This window comes from Rhinatrema bivittatum, chromosome 8 (assembly GCF_901001135.1).
Source record: "Rhinatrema bivittatum chromosome 8, aRhiBiv1.1, whole genome shotgun sequence".
Classification (NCBI taxonomy): domain Eukaryota; kingdom Metazoa; phylum Chordata; class Amphibia; order Gymnophiona; family Rhinatrematidae; genus Rhinatrema; species Rhinatrema bivittatum.
In genome coordinates this window covers 161,311,885-161,329,370 of record NC_042622.1, presented here as the reverse complement: position 1 = coordinate 161,329,370, position 17,486 = coordinate 161,311,885, and the positions used below count along the sequence as shown (strand labels likewise).

Sequence of the window (17,486 nt, the reverse complement as noted above, 5' to 3'; positions counted from 1 at the left end):
AACGAGAAGCAATGGACGTGGTGGCTGGACCGGGAACGCCGGGGACTGCAGCTGGGCCAGAGGCACTGGGGGAGACACTGGGGGAGGATGGAGCTGATGGCCCACCGTTGCCAGCGAGGAGGAACCAGCAGCTGGAGTCACTGTGGAAAGGTGAGGGGGCCGTGCCGCGGGTTTGCTGTGGACGGCACGTGTAACAAAAGCCAGACTGCAGAATCCTTTTCTGGCAAAGATCTAATTTCTAAAATATACTGATTGCTAATAGAAGGATTAGGGGACCCTCTGAAGAGAATTAAGCGCTTATGGGCAAAAGATATTGGCCATGAGGTACCTAACATTTGGTCTAAAATATCTCTGAGAATAAATAAGGACAATTTCGTATGTGTAATCACCCAAGAAACTGGTTACACATTGTTATACCACTGGTAATACACACCTGATAAATTATCCAAAATGGGTTGCCTTCCTCATGATAGACGTTGGTGAGAATGGGGAGAAAAAGATTCATTTTTTCACATTTGGTGGACATGCCCGGTTATCCAGATATACTGGTCTGAAATTATCTCTTGAATCTACTATATTTCTGGAATCCAGCCAACTTTAGATCCTACTATTATCCTTCTTGGTCTACCATCTGAGGGAATATTACCCACAACAAGAGGCGGGATTAAAATAGTCATCCATATGTTGGTAGTTGCAAGGCATAACTGTTAGGAATCTGTGTTGCGGGCTCCTGAAAGAGGGAGGAGTTAGAATCTGATGTATTCTGCTATCTGATGGGAGGAGCAATCAGATAGGAGTTAGCAGTCTGTTAGGAAAGCTCTGAGTAAGAGCTGGAAGTAGCAATCTCTAATGAATCTCCATGAAGAGTTGTAATCTGATATAGTTGTGGGTGGATCCCTGGGCCGGTGGCAGATGACCACGCCCCCGGGAGGATATCCCGAGAGGGACCACCGGCTAGGCTTGAGTATGGAGACAGACACACATTAGTTCTTTTATTAAACAGGGTTTTGAAACCACCAGAGGTGGCAGTAGTGAGCTGATATGTCCGGCAGGGCTGTAGCCCCTCAGGTACTGGAACAGCGATCCAGGAAGGCTGAGCTGTTGAGAAACTGTAGTAAGTGAGTAGGCAAAGTAGGCAGCGTTCATGAACAGAACTAGATGACAAAACTCACATAAGGTCTCAAGGAAGCTCAGGTGCTGGAAAGGTTTAGACCTCGAGGAGCGAGTACCTGGTGCCAGGGAAAGCTCTGAGAGAGCGATGGTAACTCACAATTGTTTGTAGCGGCGATAGCTTCCAAGCAGTAGAGAATCTTTACAGTGTCCAGGAACATGGGCCCTCGAGGAGCAAGTACCGGTTCCTATCTGTAATCTGAAAGTAAAGAAAAAGAGCGAGGCCCCCGAGGAGTGGGTACCCCTGGTAAGTCTGAGGAGGCAGAGTAGCTTGGGAGGTGTAGCCAAAGCAAACCCTTTCCCTTGCTAACTCAATTAGTTAGCGAAATAGAGACCTTTAAATATTGGAAGCGGATGACGTCATCTCAGGGGGACGCCCCTGAGATTCGCGCTCTTGCTGGTACTTCAATCAGAACGCGCGCGTGCACCCTAGGTCTTCAGGCAACATGGCGGATCTGCAACGTTGAGCCGGTCCGGGGACGCCGGAGAGATAAGGCATGGAGACACGACAGGAGCCAGCCGTCCATCAGACCCAGAGGGAGTCGCCACAGAGGTAAAGAGGGCGGAGTGAGGACATCGAGCAGCGACGATTGCAGCAATAACACAGCCTGCCACTGGAGAGTATTTGCTATGGAGATCTACAGCTCCCTCAATGGCTTCCTGGTTGCATTTGCTATGGGGAGTATGTACTATGGTGATTATGTACAGCTCCCTCAATGGCTTTCTGATTACGATTATTATGAAGAGTATATACTATAGAGATCATCTACAGCTCCCTCAATGGCTCCCTGGTTGCATTTGTTATGGAAAGTGTATACTATGGAGATCATCTACAGTTCCCTCAATGGCGCCCTGGTTGTGTGTGATATGGAGAGTATATACTATGGAGATCATCTACAGCTCTCTCACTGGTTTCCTGGTTGTGTTTGTTATGAGGACTATATACTATGAAGATAATCCACAGCTCCCTAACTGGTTTCCTGTTTGTGTCTGTTATGGGGAGTATATACTATAGATATCATTTACAGTTCCCTCAATGGCTCCCTAGTTGCGTTTGTTATGGAAATTATATACTATGAAGATCATTTACAGCTCCCTCAATGGCTTCCTGGTTGCGATTGTTATGGAGAGTATAAACTCTGGAGATCATCTAATGCTCCCTCAATGACTCCCTGGTGCATTTGTTACGGAGAGCATATATTATGGAGATCATCTACAGCTCCCTCAATGGCTACCTGGTTGCATTTATTACGGAGAGCATATAATATAGAGATCATCTACAGCTTCCTCAATGGCTTCCTGGTTCTGTGTGATATGGAGATTATGCACAGCTCCCTCAATGGCTTCCTGGTTGTGTCTGTTTTGGGGAGTATATTGTTACGCCCTCTACAGAGTACATAAAACAATGTGCGATCACTTCCTGTCACATAATGTTCAAAGTGAGCTTATGCGCATAGTTAGTTTTATTATTGTCAGTTATTATTTTTAATGCTTACTGTTTTATTATCCTGTTTGTAAATTGCATTGAGATTTGTACGTAACACGATCCATAAATTAGAAGGGGGTGCGAGTGTGCCAGTCACAATGTGTCCAGTTGATCTTGTTGCTTCTTCTTCCCCCATGAAGAAAATTCAGTTTATGACTAATCTGGTGTAGTGCAGGTCAGGGTTTGTAATCAAGTGAGATATCTAGGAAGTCTGGGAAAGATTGCTTGCCCCGGGGTTTACAGTTATTCTCGGCCGGAATGCACCATTGCAGTGGTGGCTCGCCTCGTAGTGAGCTGATCTCCTCGGCGTGACTGGGCAGAGAGTGCGAGGGTTTCCCGTGTGCCTGCTGCGCACAGAAGGAGTAGGGAAGGCTCCCCGTTGATTTTGGATCGAGATCAGGGGAGAGGGCCTGCCATGTGGCCAGAAATTCAGGCAGGATTTTTTAACTGTGCATTTTGCTTGGTTTAAAACCATTGCTGGGGTGAGAAGATTTTCAGTCGGTGGTGCAAGCTTTAATAACACTTCTACTTGGTTATTATAAGCGCTGTATATTGGTCTCCCTGTTACTTCACTACGAGGTTTACAATTATTGCAGCACGCTATGGCATGCCTGATGTCTGGACATGCCATGAGAGCCAAGATTTCCCCTGTATAATACCAGTTCAGTGACAGGTAGCCTATAAGGTAATGATGCTCGCACATAAGCTCCTCGATTAGATTCCTTTCCTTGGACTAATGGTCTTTTGCATGTTTATAATACCACCAAAGTTCCTGTGCTGTTTGCAGAGGGGTTTACATGCCCGATTGGAAGAGACACATGAGAGCGCATTCTCTGTGGCAGTGCCAGGCTTTTTATGATTAGTCCTTTTTTTGTCTTGGTGGTCTATTGGTTCTCATTGATGGTCTTTCTGATCGCATTTTTGTGAACATGTACGTTATTTTTATGATGTGCATTGTATTGTGCACCACCTAGACGGTAGGCACAGGCGGCATATAAGTGCCAGTAATAAATAGGTATCTTGGGAATTCACGTGGCATGCGTTGAGAGAGAGGACATATTTCTGACGGCTCTGAGGACCCCCCACTCCCCCCTCTTTGACAGTCATCTCCAGATGATCATTTCAATCCAATGACTCTACCTAAAATCTGGCTATGGAGATGCCCATCTGTAGAGAAGTGCATGGGTTTCTTACTATGCTCTTTAAAGGCCAGAACCTGTGTACCTCATATCTGGAGGAAATTGTCAGTGACCTTGTGGTAAAAAGGCCACAGTTCCTAGCCTCCTTCCAAAGATGAATGTCAGTTTCATGTAAACCAAGAAGTTCTTATCCTCTTGTTAAACCCAGAACCCAAGAATCTGGAAGAAAAATGATTTAGACGTTGAGAGCACTAAAGATTTTTGTTTTTAGATAACACAAATGTTTTTCACCAGTCTAAATAACTGGTTGTATTATTTGTTCTATAACAAAGGGATTACCAGCTTCAAAGACATCCATTTCTAGATGGGTTAAGAAGCCTACAAGATTATTCCCAAAGTTTTTGAGTTTATCAGAGCACGTTCTCCATGTGCAGTGACGGTAAAGGTGTCAGGTGAATGAATCTGTAAAATGGTGACACAGTGCTCCTTATAAACATTCTGGAAGGGGCACCAGTGGATGCAGCCTACAGCTGTAAGTACAAGCCAAGCTATTTCTCTCCCATAGGGAGGTCATTTTCAAGCAGCCTAGATAGAGGTAAAGTCTGCATGTACATTGTACAGTGCATACACTGAGTATGCACACAAATGACAGCACAGAAAGTTACAGCAAAGTATCCGACTAATCTTGGTGCAGTATTCAGTGGTGCAGCCACACCATTAAACATATCCAACTATCTTAAAGTTAGCTGGACATGTTTATCTGCCTAACTTTAGGACAGCATGGCTAGATAAGTTATCCAGCTAACTCTCTAAATATCCAACTAACTTTACTTCACCCCAGAACAACCCCGGAGTGCCCCTATGTCATCCAACTAAAATGCAGTCTGATAAGTAGTAGAAATATTCAAATGTCGGTCTTTAGCTGGGTAACTGACATGTTATCCCACTAATTGCTGCTGAATATGGGCCCCTATGTACATAAATTCCAACTCTGCCCCTCACAGCGCCTCTGCAGTTTGCAGAAAAGTGCAGGTAAAACCTGGCTGTGCCTGTACTTCTGTGTGCATTGATCCGGGGCTCCCGTTTTCAGTGTGTAAATGACTCTGAAACTTCAGCCCTAAAGATATTTAGCTTGGCAAGTTCCTGAGGTTGGAACTAATAAGGACAATGTAACGGAATGAGGATTCTGGCTTCCTTCTGTGAATTGTTCTCTTAGCTCTACACGCCAGCCCACCCTCAGGTGATAATCAGGAATTTGTAGGCAAATTAAGGGTTTGGTTTTGTGTGGTGTTGGTAATTCTGGGTTGGGTTTTTTTTTCTGATCATTTTCTTCCAGTTGATCAGGAGAAGTATTTTGTCTGGAAAGTGCAGGGGTTGTTGCCCACAAGATAGTGCCAGGCTGACATTTCCTGAGATGTAAGATCTTGAGCTTGAGATGGGGGAGAATACCATATGGCGCAGACTGGAATGGAGAACTAACAGAACAGGAATTGACAGACGGATGCCAAAATTACTATTCAGTCTTTTGTTGAAGAACCTTGATTTTAGAAATGTAAGAATACTAGTTTGGGATTCTCTAGCGTGAGTGAAGGCCCATGGTTTGTACGTTGTACAAATAGAGCATGAACCTTATATTCCCTGAATTGTTTTACCGTGTTTATTTTGTGGAAAGGAAGAGAGCTACACTATATGCAGAAACAATCACAGGTTCACATTTCATGGTAGGTAAACTCAGTATCTGAATGTGAAAATAATCTCATAGTCCAGCGCAATTTTATTGTGCAATCAGATCAGCAATTTTAGTTACCCTCCTGAGCGGGGGACAAGTGGTTGATCCTCCCTCAGTTTTATGTCTTTGGAGGTTTGCATGGATGAGGTAAAGCTGACTTCCTTTGATAGGTATCAAATGGTGGAAACCAGTTTGTATTGAACAAATGTTTCTGTTCCCCTTCTTGCAGAGCTGCTAATGGGAAGACGGGTCCACTCTCCAGAGCAAAGCATCATGCGCAGGGAATGCTAGGAAACCTGTGTTCTGTGTTACCTTGTATCCCTCTGGACAGCTCCAAACTTTCCTGGGTCACAGGTACATGCGCTAAAGCATTGTAGCTATGTTGCTGGAATAATTGTATTTCTGAATCTTTTTTATATCTGAGCGCAGAAATTCAGAGGATAAATTTAAAACATGCACATGCACCCATATATGCGTATATATGGGCGTGCACAAAACTGCTCTGGTATTTTATAAGCTGCATGTATATAAAAAATGCATAAATGTACCCAGGAACATGCGCATGCATATAAAAACCACGTGAATACGTTTTTGCACTTATCTGGATAAATTCCAAGTTATCTGGCTAAGTAGCGACACTTATCTGGATAAGTACAGATTTACTCCGCTAAGTAGTAACACTTATCCAGATAAGTACCAATTTATCCTACTATGTAGTGTCACTTAACTGGAAACTACAGATTTATCCCGCTAGGTAGTGACACTTATCTGGATAAGTACAGATATACTCTAAGTAGCGACACTTATCCAGATAAGTACCGATTTATCTTGCTAAGTAGCGACACATCCGGATAAATACCTATTTATCCCACTAAGTAAGGACACTTAACCGGATAAATACCGATTTATCCCACTAAGTAAGGACACTTAACCGGATAAGTACCGATTTATCCCACTAAGTAAGGACACTTAACCGGATAAGTACCGATTTATCCCACTAAGTAAGGACACTTAACCGGATAAATACCTATTTATCCCACTAAGTAAGGACACTTAACCGGATAAGTACCGATTTATCCCACTAAGTAGCGACACTTAACCAGATAAGAACAGATTTATCCCACTAAGTAGTGATGCTTATCCAGATAAGTACCAATTAACTCCGCTAAGCAGCGATGTTTATCTGGATAAGTACTGATTTATACTGCTAAGCAGCGACACTTAGCCAGATAAGTACTGATTTATCCCACTAAGTAGCAACACTTATCTAGATAAGTACCGATTTATCCCACTAAGTTGTGACACATCTGGATAAGTACCAATTTACTCTGCTAAGTAGCAGCAAAGCTGTTACTTAGCCACATAACTCTTAGAATGTTACTTATCTAGCTAAGTCAAATATATGCTATTTTACACATGTGACTGCTAATTTTAATGCGCTTGACTTTGAAAATTCACCTTTCAGTGTTTGCTGTTGTTCTTTCCTTCAGTTTCCCATCGTGACACAGAGATTTCTTTCAATCACAGCTTCATTGACCCTCCATCCACAGGAGGGGCTTCAGAGATCTCCTTCTCTTCCTTTGACACTGATGAAGAAGGTCCTGTTTACTGTGTTCCCCCTAGAGAAGGTATTTCCATGATACCACCCAGAGTCCAGGCATTTGAAGCTCCTTAGGTTATTGTATTTTCAGTTAGACATAGGAGGACTGTACAGTCTCATCTGTGGATTTTCTGAGACTGCTCTGTCTGCATCACCTTGAAAAAGTCTTCCTTTGATAATTACTCTTATTGTCAGGGTTCCAAGTCTTCCTTTACATTCTATCAGTGACAGGCAATGAAGCTTGTAAGCTCTGTCTGAAAACATTGTAAAGAACAAACCCCGTACTGTTAGGATTCCTGGGTTTTGTGGACCCTTGGCCCGAGGTGAAGATTGTTACAGCCTGAGGGGTGGAGCCCCACAGGTCCACACCATCGGGAGGCGAGGTCAGCTGCAGCAGGGAGCACGGCTGTAGTTCAGTAGAGAGAAGGTTCTGCGACACTATCACGTGATCGCAGCCTAGCCCAGAGCTGTGCCGTGAGGCAGACCCCGAGGAGCGGGTCTACTGTAGGCAAGATGCAGAGACTGTCCCGAGGTGCGGGACAGCGTAGTAACAGAGTCTCTGGTATGATGACGTAGGCTGCCCCGAGGAGCGGGGAAGCGCAGAGTCAGTCTTGGCAGTAGTGACGTAGGCTGCCCCGAGGAGCGGGGAAGCGGGAGCAAGTCACTCGTGTCAAGACACAGACTGGAGCGGGGAAGTGCGGAGCAAGTCGCTGGTGCAGAGACGTAGGCACTGCCCCGAGGAGTGGGGAAGCGTGAGCAGGTCTCTGGTGTAGAGACGTAGGCACTGCCCCAAGGAGCGGGGGAGAGCAGAGTCAAAGTCTCCAGTGGCAAGGCAGATACTACCCAGAGGAGCGGGGAACATAGAGCAGGAGTCTCTGCAAGGCAGTTCTCAAGGCAACCCCCGAGGAATGGGGAGGTCAGCAAGCAGGACCTCTGGAGAGGCGCAGGGACCACCCCGAGGAGCGGGGAAGTCTGGAGACAGGTCTCCCAATAAAGCGCACGCAGGCCCCTGAGGAGCGGGTACCCGAGCCAGAGTCCAGAACCGCAGGTAGAGATCCGAGTCAGGCACCAACGTCCGAGGAGACAGGAACAAGCACCAGTAGGCGAAGGAACTCGTTGCCAAGTCGATTAGCGAAGGCCAAGAGAGGTGCTTATAAATCCCAGCTTGTGATTTCATCAATCAGGGACACCCTTGAGGTTCCCACCGTAGCGTCTTTAAAGAGAGACTCTGTGGCGCGCGCACACGCCTAGGAAGGCCCAGAGGAGGCATGGAGGTCGGCGGCATCCCAACCGCCATGAGAAGTCTCGGGAGGCAGGCGGCATGCGGCAGCAGCAGCTAGCCACAGCCACGCGTTCACCCGGAGAGGAGAGCAGGGCAGCACATGACGTGACCTGGGTCAGCCGCAGCCGCCCGTGGCCGACGGTCACAACACATACTAAACAATCTCTCAAAGGACAGGGAGCACAATTTTTAAAGGGATTTAGTCAAGTAACTAAGGGACTTGTATGTTAGGGTTCTCCCTAAAAAAGATTTTAGTATGCACTTTGGAAAAAATGTAACATGACGCTAAAACGACATTTAACAGGCAATGTGCTAAGTTGTAGCATGTATGCACGAAAAGAAGCCTCCATGGCATCAGAACATTATCAGCATGCATGCTAACCCATGAAACTGTAGCTTCTATAATCTGATAACACCCGTGTGCTGAATACCTTCTGCACACTACAATGTACATATGCAATCCTCATGGTTCATCCTCCTTACTGCAAACCTGTGGAAAAGAAAGCAGACCCATGGGACTGGTTGTCAGTGCTCAGAGTAGATGTGAGAGAGCATCTGGAGCCCAGGAAGAAGACACCAGAGCAAAGGCAGGCACCTCGGAGGGCTGCCAAGGAGATAGAGCATGTAGAGGAGGAAAGTATAGAGGAATCGGAGAGAGATTATTAAAAATGTATTGCTTGCAAACTCCACAGTTTGTGGCGAGTTACATAAAAATAATCCATATGTTAAAAGCAATTATAAACCAACAATGATCAGACCAGCAAAGAATTCTAAGTGCATAAACACTCAATTATGCAAACATCTTTTAAATAAATAAGCCTTCAACTGCGTTTGAAAATGTTTAGAAAAATACTTTTTATTGCAAAACAATAACGGTCCTAACAATGACCTGGTGTACATTTGTTAGTTATGCATGCCGAGTAACAATGAATTAACTGACTGTGTGACGCACATACAATCCAAAAACTCTAAGGACCCCTCTGCTCCCCACTTTCTGCCCCCTTCCCCAATATCTTCAGCAGAGCACACCAACAGGTAACTTTCAGTTTGGGTGACAAAGAACAAAGTCGGAAACAAATCTTCAGTTGCGTCATATGTAATTGAGAATCTCACTATGAATCCTAGGTGATAGCCTCTGCAGATACGGGGCCCATATAGTAAGGAATTTCTGCCGCCTGTAACAAAACGATGTACCACAGGCCAGGCTTGCCACTTGCAGCATGCTGTGCAACGTATTCCACCACTGACAAACAGAAGGGGATTCCCTGGCTTCTCCAAACCATCACGATACCCCGTTTCCCCACTAGAAAGGTTTTCCAAACTAATGCGGTTGCCCCCTTTAGCCTAATCTTCAGATCTGAGCAATCATCAAATGATATCACTTCCATCTTGGGCAGCAATAACTGTCCCAACAATCACTTTAAAAAAGCCATTAAATTTTGGTCCAATAAATCCAAACTGAGGGGCAAACCAAAAGGACTGTGCCAATGTTCCTCTATGAACTGTACACTTAGCACAGCTATTTGCATCTGTCAAGTCCTCCTTGAAAACTCTATCCTGAGAGAAAGAGGATCTATGTAAAATCTCACAGAAACATGACAGCAGAAGAAGACTGTATGGCCCATCCAGTCTGAACATCTGCCCAATTAATTTAGCTTTATAATTCCCTCAGAGATCAACTATATTTATCCCATGCTTTTTTAATTCACATATTGTTTTTGTCTCCACCACCTCCACTGCATGCATCCAGCACCTTCTCTGTAAAGAAATATTTCCTATGATTACTCCTGAGTCTATCCCCTTTCACCCTCATCCCATGACCCCTCATTCTAGAGCCTCCTTTCCATTGAAAAAGGCTCACCTTCTGATAGTTGAATGCCTCTATCATATCTCCCCAATCTCCCCTTTCCTCCAGGGTGTACATGTTGACACCTTTAAGTCTATCCTTTAGAACAAAGACCACTGACCATTTTAGTTGCCACCCTCTGGACCGACTCCATCCTGTTTATATCCTTTTGAAGGTGCGGTCTCCAGAATTGTACAGAGTATTCCCAGTGAGGTCTCACCAGGGACCTATACAGGGGCAATATCACCTCCCTTTTTCTGCTGACCATTCCTCTCCCTATGCAGCCAAGCATCTTTCTGGTTTTTACCATTGCTTTATCCACCTGTTTGGCCACCTTAAGATCATCAGATACAATTACCCCCATAATTTCTTCTCTTGACAATGTTATTTAAAGTTGCATAAATGTTCATTGTTTCATGTAATGCCATCAGGCAAGTTTCTTTTTGTTCTATGTAAACCGGTTTGATTTGCATCTAATGTAGGAAGATCGGTATATAAAAACTAAAAATAAATAAATAAATAAATATCCTGCTCTTCCTTTGAGATTAGAAGAATTTCACCTCCAATACTGTACCTTTCCTTTGGGTTTTTGTGGCTTAAATGCATTACTCTGCATTTTTTAGCATTAAATCTTAGCTGCCAGACCTTCGACCATTCCCCGAGCTTCGCTAGATCCCTCCTCATGTTTTCCACTCCTTTCTGGCTGTCCACCCTGTTACAGATTTTGGTATCATTGGCAGATAGACTTAACCTTTCCTGACAATCCTTTCGCTGGGTCGCTCACAAACATGTTGAAAAGAACTGATTTCAGACCTGATACCCTGAGGCACACTGCTAGTGACATCCCCCTCTCGCAATAACATATTTCCAATCAAAGTGGCAACCCTAAGAAAAACAAGGTGCAGTTGTTCAGGCGTTACCACTACATCAGGGTCTTTTTTTTCACTTTTGTATCAGGCTATCATATGAAATAGCTGGAGCATAGGCACCCGTAGATTTTTGTAATTGAGAACAGACATTCGCTCTGCCTCCTCAGGTTTGAAAAAAATATCCAGCTGGCTAATAAATAATCTAGGAAATCCCTTACTGCATAGCTACTGTATACAATGTAGAGATAAGAAAAAGATTCTTTGTCTGCCAAGCCATAGTTAAATTTATGCTCTTGAAAGGCAAACAGTATCATCCTGCTCTAGCATCTATGCCACTTGATTTAGCCTCTTCCAAGAGAGAGCGCAAACATCTGGACCCAGGAGAAAATCCAAATTACTCATTATAGGAAGAAAGGGGGGTCAAGGTAGTGTTGAATCCAAATATTTTTGTAGTAAACATGATAACATTTAAACTAATAACTGGAAGGGTGACAATAAGTAATTCTGCAGCTCTAACATTAAACTTTCAAAAGGGAAACTTTGATAAAATGAGGAAAATAGTAAGAAAAAAACTGAAAGGTGCAGCTGCAAAGGTTGAAAGTGTTCAACAGGCTTGGACATTGTTTAAAAATACAATCCTAGAGGCGCAGTCCATATGTATACCACGCATTAAGAAAGGTGGAAGGAAGGCAAAATGATTACCGTCATGGTTAAAAGGTGAGGTGAAAGAGCCTATTTTAGCCAAAAAAAACATCCTTCAAAAATTGGAAGAAGGATCCATCTGAAGAAAATAGGATAAAACATAAGCATTGTCAAGTTAAGTGTAAAACATTGATAAGACAGGCGAAGAGAGAATTTGAAATGAAGTTGGCCATAGAGGCAAAAACTCATAATAAAAACCTTTTTAAATATATCCAAAGCAAGAAACCTGTGAGGGAGTTGGTTGGACCATTAGATGACCGAGGGGTTAAAGGGGCTCTTAGGGAAGATAAGGCCACTGCAGAAAGACTAAATTAATTCTTTGCTTCCGTGTTTACTAATGAGGATGTTGGGAAGATACCATTTCCGGAGATGGTTTTCAGGGGTGATGAATCAGACGAATTGAACAAAATCACTGTAAACCTGGAAGATGTAGTAGGCCAGATTGACAAACTAAAGAGTATCAAATCACCTGGACCGGATGGTATGCATCCTAGGATACGGAAGGAACTAAAAAATGAAATTTCTGATCTATTAGTTAAAACTTGTAACCTATCATTTAAATCATCCATTGCATCTGAAGACTGGAGGGTGGCCAATGTAACCCCAATATTTAAAAAAGGCTCCAGGGGCGATCCGGGTAACTATAGACCAGTGAGCCTTACTTCAGTGCCTGGAAAAATAGTGGAGACTATTCTCAAGATCAAAATCGTAGAGCATATAGAAAGACATGGTTTAATGGAACACAGTCAACATGGATTTACCCAAGGGAAGTCTTGCCTAACAAATCTGCTTCATTTTTTTGAAGGGGTTAATAAACATGTGGATAAAGGTGAACCGGTAGATGTAGTGTATTTGGATTTCCAGAAGGCATTTAACAAGAAAACTAAAAAGTCATGGGATAGGAGGCGATGTCCTTGCGTGGATTACAAACTGGTTAAAAGACAGGAAACAGAAGTAGGGTTAAATGGTCAATTTTCTCAGTGGAAAAGAGTACTTCAGGGATCTGTACTTGGACCGGTGCTTTTCAATATATATATATAAATGATCTGGAAAGGAATACAATGAGTGAGGTTATCAAATTTGCGGATGATACAAAATTATTCAGAGTAGTTAAATCACAAGCGGATTCTGATACATTACAGGAGGACCTTGTAAGACTGGAAGACTGGGCATCCAAATGGCAGATGAAATTTAATGTGGACAAGTGCAAGGTGTTGCATATAGGGAAAAATAACCCTTGCTGTAGTTACACAATGTTAAGTTCCATATTAGGAGCTACCACCCAGGAAAAAGATCTAGGCATCATAGTGGATAATACTTTAAAATCGTCAGCTCAGTGTGCTGCAGCAGTCAAAAAAGCAAACAGAATGTTAGGAATTATTAGGAAGGGAATGGTTAATAAAACGGAAAATGTCACAATGCCTCTATATTGCTCCATGGTGAGGCCGCACCTTGAATACTGTGTACAATTCTGGTCGCCGCATCTCAAAAAAGGTATAGTTGCGATGGAGAAGGTACAGAGAAGGGCAACCAAAATGATAAAGGGGATAGAACAGCTCCCCTATGAAGAAAGGCTGAAGAGGTTAGGGCTGTTCAACTTGGAGAAGAGACGGCTGAGGGGGGATATGATAGAGGTCTTTAAGATCATGAGTGTTCTTGAACGAGTAGATGTGAATCGGTTATTTACACTTTCGAATAATAGAAGGACTAGGGGGCATTCCATGAAGTTAGCAAGTAGCACATTTAAGACTAATCGGACAATATTCTTTTTCACTCAACGCACAATTAATCTCTGGAATATGTTGCCAGAGGATGTGGTTAGTGCAGTTAGTGTAACTGGCTTGAAAAAAAGTTTGGATAAGTTCTTGGAGAAGTCCATTAACTACTATTATTCAAGTTTACTTAGGGAATAGCCTCTGCTATTAATTGCATCAGTAGCATGGGATCTTCTTGGTGTTTGGGTACTTGCCAGGTTCTTGTGGCCTGGTTTGGTCTCTGTTGGAAACAGGATGCTGGGCTTGATGGACCCTTGGTCTGACCCAGCATGGCAATTTCTTATGTTCTTAAACTTCCATGCCTGCTGTAAAGGATGGAACAACACTCTAGGGCAAATGTGTTTCGGTAACTTTCCCACCTCAGCATGCAATACATACCAAGGATTTATTGAATGCAAAAATGCTGTTTCAAACAGCAAATCAATGTAATAAGAAGTATACAGCCAGTCCCTTATGAGACAAAGCAGGCCAGCTCAGTTATATCAGGTAAATCAACCCCTTCCCCCCTGTCTCCAGTCTTTTCACAACCAATAAAGAGGCAATCATGGCTTAGCTTATTTCCACAAGAAGCAAAGGAAGAGACAATCCAGACGTCTAGCATCCTTCCTCAGGAGCCACACAGGAAGAAGCTGAAGCATGTAAAGCCATTTTGGAAATAAAATTATTTTAAATAGGTTGAACCACCCTACCAACAGAAGTGGAAATGGCTGCCAGGGGGTTAATCTAAGAGAAGAGAGATGCTAGAACCATAAATATCTTTAGGCTCTTCTGGAGCGGCAACTCCCAGATAAGTAATGGCCCCTACTTTCCACTTTAGTGGAAATCCTTCATCCCAGTTATCTTTAACACTGGCTGGAAGAGGCTTAGCCTCCAATTTCTTATAACTGAATTTTTAACCTGACAGTAAGCCATAGGCCTTAAACATACTTAATAAATGAGAAAGGGATTCATGAGATATGAGAGAGTAGTGGCTGCTGAATATGCATCTTTGTTCAGCAGCCACCCCTTAAGCTATATAAGTCCCTTATACGGCTAAAGGTTACACACACGAAAAGTCCCTTATACGGCTAAAGGTTACACACACGAAAAGTAGGCCTATTCTGGGCAGATTGGGAATGGAGCAAGTTAGCTCTATCAATTACATGGCTAACTACCGATATTTGGAGGTAGCCACATAAGTATACGTGTAAGTTTAGAAGCCCCATAGAGCAGGTCTAAACTTAGCCGGGTATAAGTGCATTTATATATGTGTATATTCAGAGGCTTTTGCCACGCCGCTGAATATACATCATAACTTAGCCAGATAAGTTCTAACCGGCTAAGTTGCTTGCATGGCCAGCTTTGAATATCTACTGCAGTCTGTTTCTTGCTTTGTATGTATTGTTACGTGGCTTTCCATGTGGCTTGCTCCTCATGTTAAGCCTATTATTGACATAAGTGAGTAAAAAATATTTAAAATAGATATTTCCCTTACAAAACTCAGGTAAAGTACGGGCATTAAAACTTGCTGCTAAATATGGAACACCTGGTCAGAGGCAAGTGCTACATTTCTGGGCTTTACGGAACCCACAGAAAATAGTTTGTGTGGCAGGCAGACCCAGTAAAGCCTCATTTGCATATCTTACTCCCTCATTTGCATACAGGTAAGTGCTAATTTCAGCATTTACACATTAATATGATGAGGGATTGTCCTAGCGTTCTCATTAAGGCCGTGCAGCAGAGCACATGGAAGGAGGCGCAAGGTCCAGGTGATATTTTATTGCAGAGGCCCTTTTTGTCTTCGAAGATCAGGTTGGTTTTTGCAGGCTGGAAAGTCCTTGCCTACTTTATGTTGGTTGTTAGATGCCTTATTGAAACTTTACCTGGTGACATTCACCTCGGTTATTTTAGCAGGAACTCTGTTATCAGAGATTAGTTTCATCTTTACCTTCATGGTCTTTTTGCTTTCAGATAATTCTTCAGCGGCAGTGGAAGAGCCTGAGGAGGTAAATGTGCAGGGGAACAGTGTTCCTGATGCATCTGTATTTAACTCTGAAGATGTTTCTCAGCCGTTTCCCATTCCACGAACTTCTAGTGTTGCAAGAGTCAAGAGACCTTCTGTTTCTTTTGCAGAAGGGACAAAATTTCGACCTGAGTGTGGAAAAGAAGCTACAGCTGATACACCAAACCTCACTCGAAAGTCCAAGATCCCCTGGGGTCTTGGCAAACGTTCCTCTCTCCAGTCTCATGCTACAGCAGGAGAGGAGGAACCGCAGCAGTGTGATGAATTTAGTGAGGTTAATGAACAGTCCGAGCCGAAAAAGGAAGAGGGGAATCGCAAAGTGTCCTCTAGAGCAGCTTGGGGGGGTCACAGATTCTCAATGCCCAATGTCCAAAGAACTGAAACAGCAGAGGAGTTTTCAAAATCACATCCTGAAATGCGAAGGAAGCGGCAGAGGATAAGGACTGTTTCTGAGAACGCCCTACCTGCTGGGAAACTGTCCGCAACCAGGAAAAGCGCAGGACGGTACAGAGACAGATCAGTTCCAGCACTCCTCAAGTATTTGGGCAATGTTCAGAGAGTCAAAGAGGAGGCCAGACTGAGGAGCAAGCACACAGCGCCCAGAGGGAAGAGATCCAGAGTTCCCCTGGACTCACAGTCAGAGCTGCCCCGTCAGGAGGACTTGGAAAGTGCAGGAACATCATTTCAAAGCCTACATCAAGAGAATGTAGCAAAGAGGCTCCTGATTCCATCAGCCTTCCTTCTGAATAAACCTGGGTCAAAGGCAGAGGATGGAGCAGAAATGTCTGGAAATTGTCAATGTGAAAATCAAGAAATATTGAAAACACATTCCCAGACCAAGGATTTGGAGATATGTGGGCCAAATATCTCAGAGGAAGAAGAAACAGAACCCAGGTATGAGAATGTGGCCAGCCATAACAAGATAGGGTTTGATAAAACCCATCCGAACCCTCAGATCTGAGATACCTGAAGAAGATTCTGACCGATTTCCAGAAACATTTCAAATCATGGGACTATTGCAAACATGGCAAGAAAGGATAGAAGAGAATCTTCGTCAGAACACAGGTTCATCTTTCTAGAAATATCTGCCATGTTTTATTTCAATAAAGGTTATTATTTGTAAATGTCTGAACTTGGTGCTGGATCTTGTAAACTATAAAACTTTAATGCAGTAAGGCTCAATTCTACAGAACGTCCCCTCCGCACACGGAGGGGCCCCCTTCTACAGAACATCACTCCAGCACGCAGCGGAGCCCCATTCTGCAGAATAGTCCAGCACAGGGAGGGGCCCCCTTCTACAGAACATCACTCCAGCACGCAGCGGGGCCCCATTCTGCAGAATACTCCAGCACACGGAGGGGCCCCCTTCTACAGAACATCACTCCAGCATGCAGCGGAGCCCCATTCTGCAGAATACTCCAGCACAGGGAGGGGCCCCCTTCTACAGAACATCACTCCAGCATGCAGCGGAGCCCCATTCTGCAGAATACTCCAGCACAGGGAGGGGCCCCCTTCTACAGAACATCACTCCAGCATGCAGCGGGGCCCCATTCTGCAGAATAGTCCAGCACAGGGAGGGGCCCCCTTCTACAGAACATCACTCCAGCATGCAGCGGGGCCCCATTCTGCAGAATAGTCCAGCACAGGGAGGGGCCCCCTTCTACAGAACATCACTCCAGCATGCAGCGGGGCCCCATTCTGCAGAATAGTCCAGCACAGGGAGGGGCCCCCTTCTACAGAACATCACTCCTGCATGCAGTGGGGCCCCATTCTGCAGAATAGTCCAGCACACGGAGGGGGCCCCCTTCTACAGAACATCACTCCTGCATGCAGCGGGGCCCCATTCTGCAGAATAGTCCAGCACAGGGAGGGGCCCCCTTCTACAG

At 44.2% G+C, this 17,486-nt stretch overlaps 1 protein-coding gene across 2 annotated transcripts in view; it reads left to right on the top strand.

Annotated features, from left to right (window-relative positions):
* The window catches only part of SCARF1 (scavenger receptor class F member 1), a 63,490-nt gene extending 46,758 nt beyond the window's left edge, over positions 1–16,732 (top strand). For both annotated transcript variants that reach the window (XM_029612433.1, XM_029612434.1), the window contains exons 9-11: positions 5,754–5,878; positions 7,015–7,152; positions 15,549–16,732. In XM_029612433.1, the coding sequence (XP_029468293.1) occupies positions 5,754–5,878; positions 7,015–7,152; positions 15,549–16,561 (1,276 nt within the window). In that variant the 3' untranslated portion in view covers positions 16,562–16,732. The remainder of the gene's footprint in view (positions 1–5,753; positions 5,879–7,014; positions 7,153–15,548) is intronic.
* Positions 16,733–17,486: the final 754 nt, after the last annotated feature.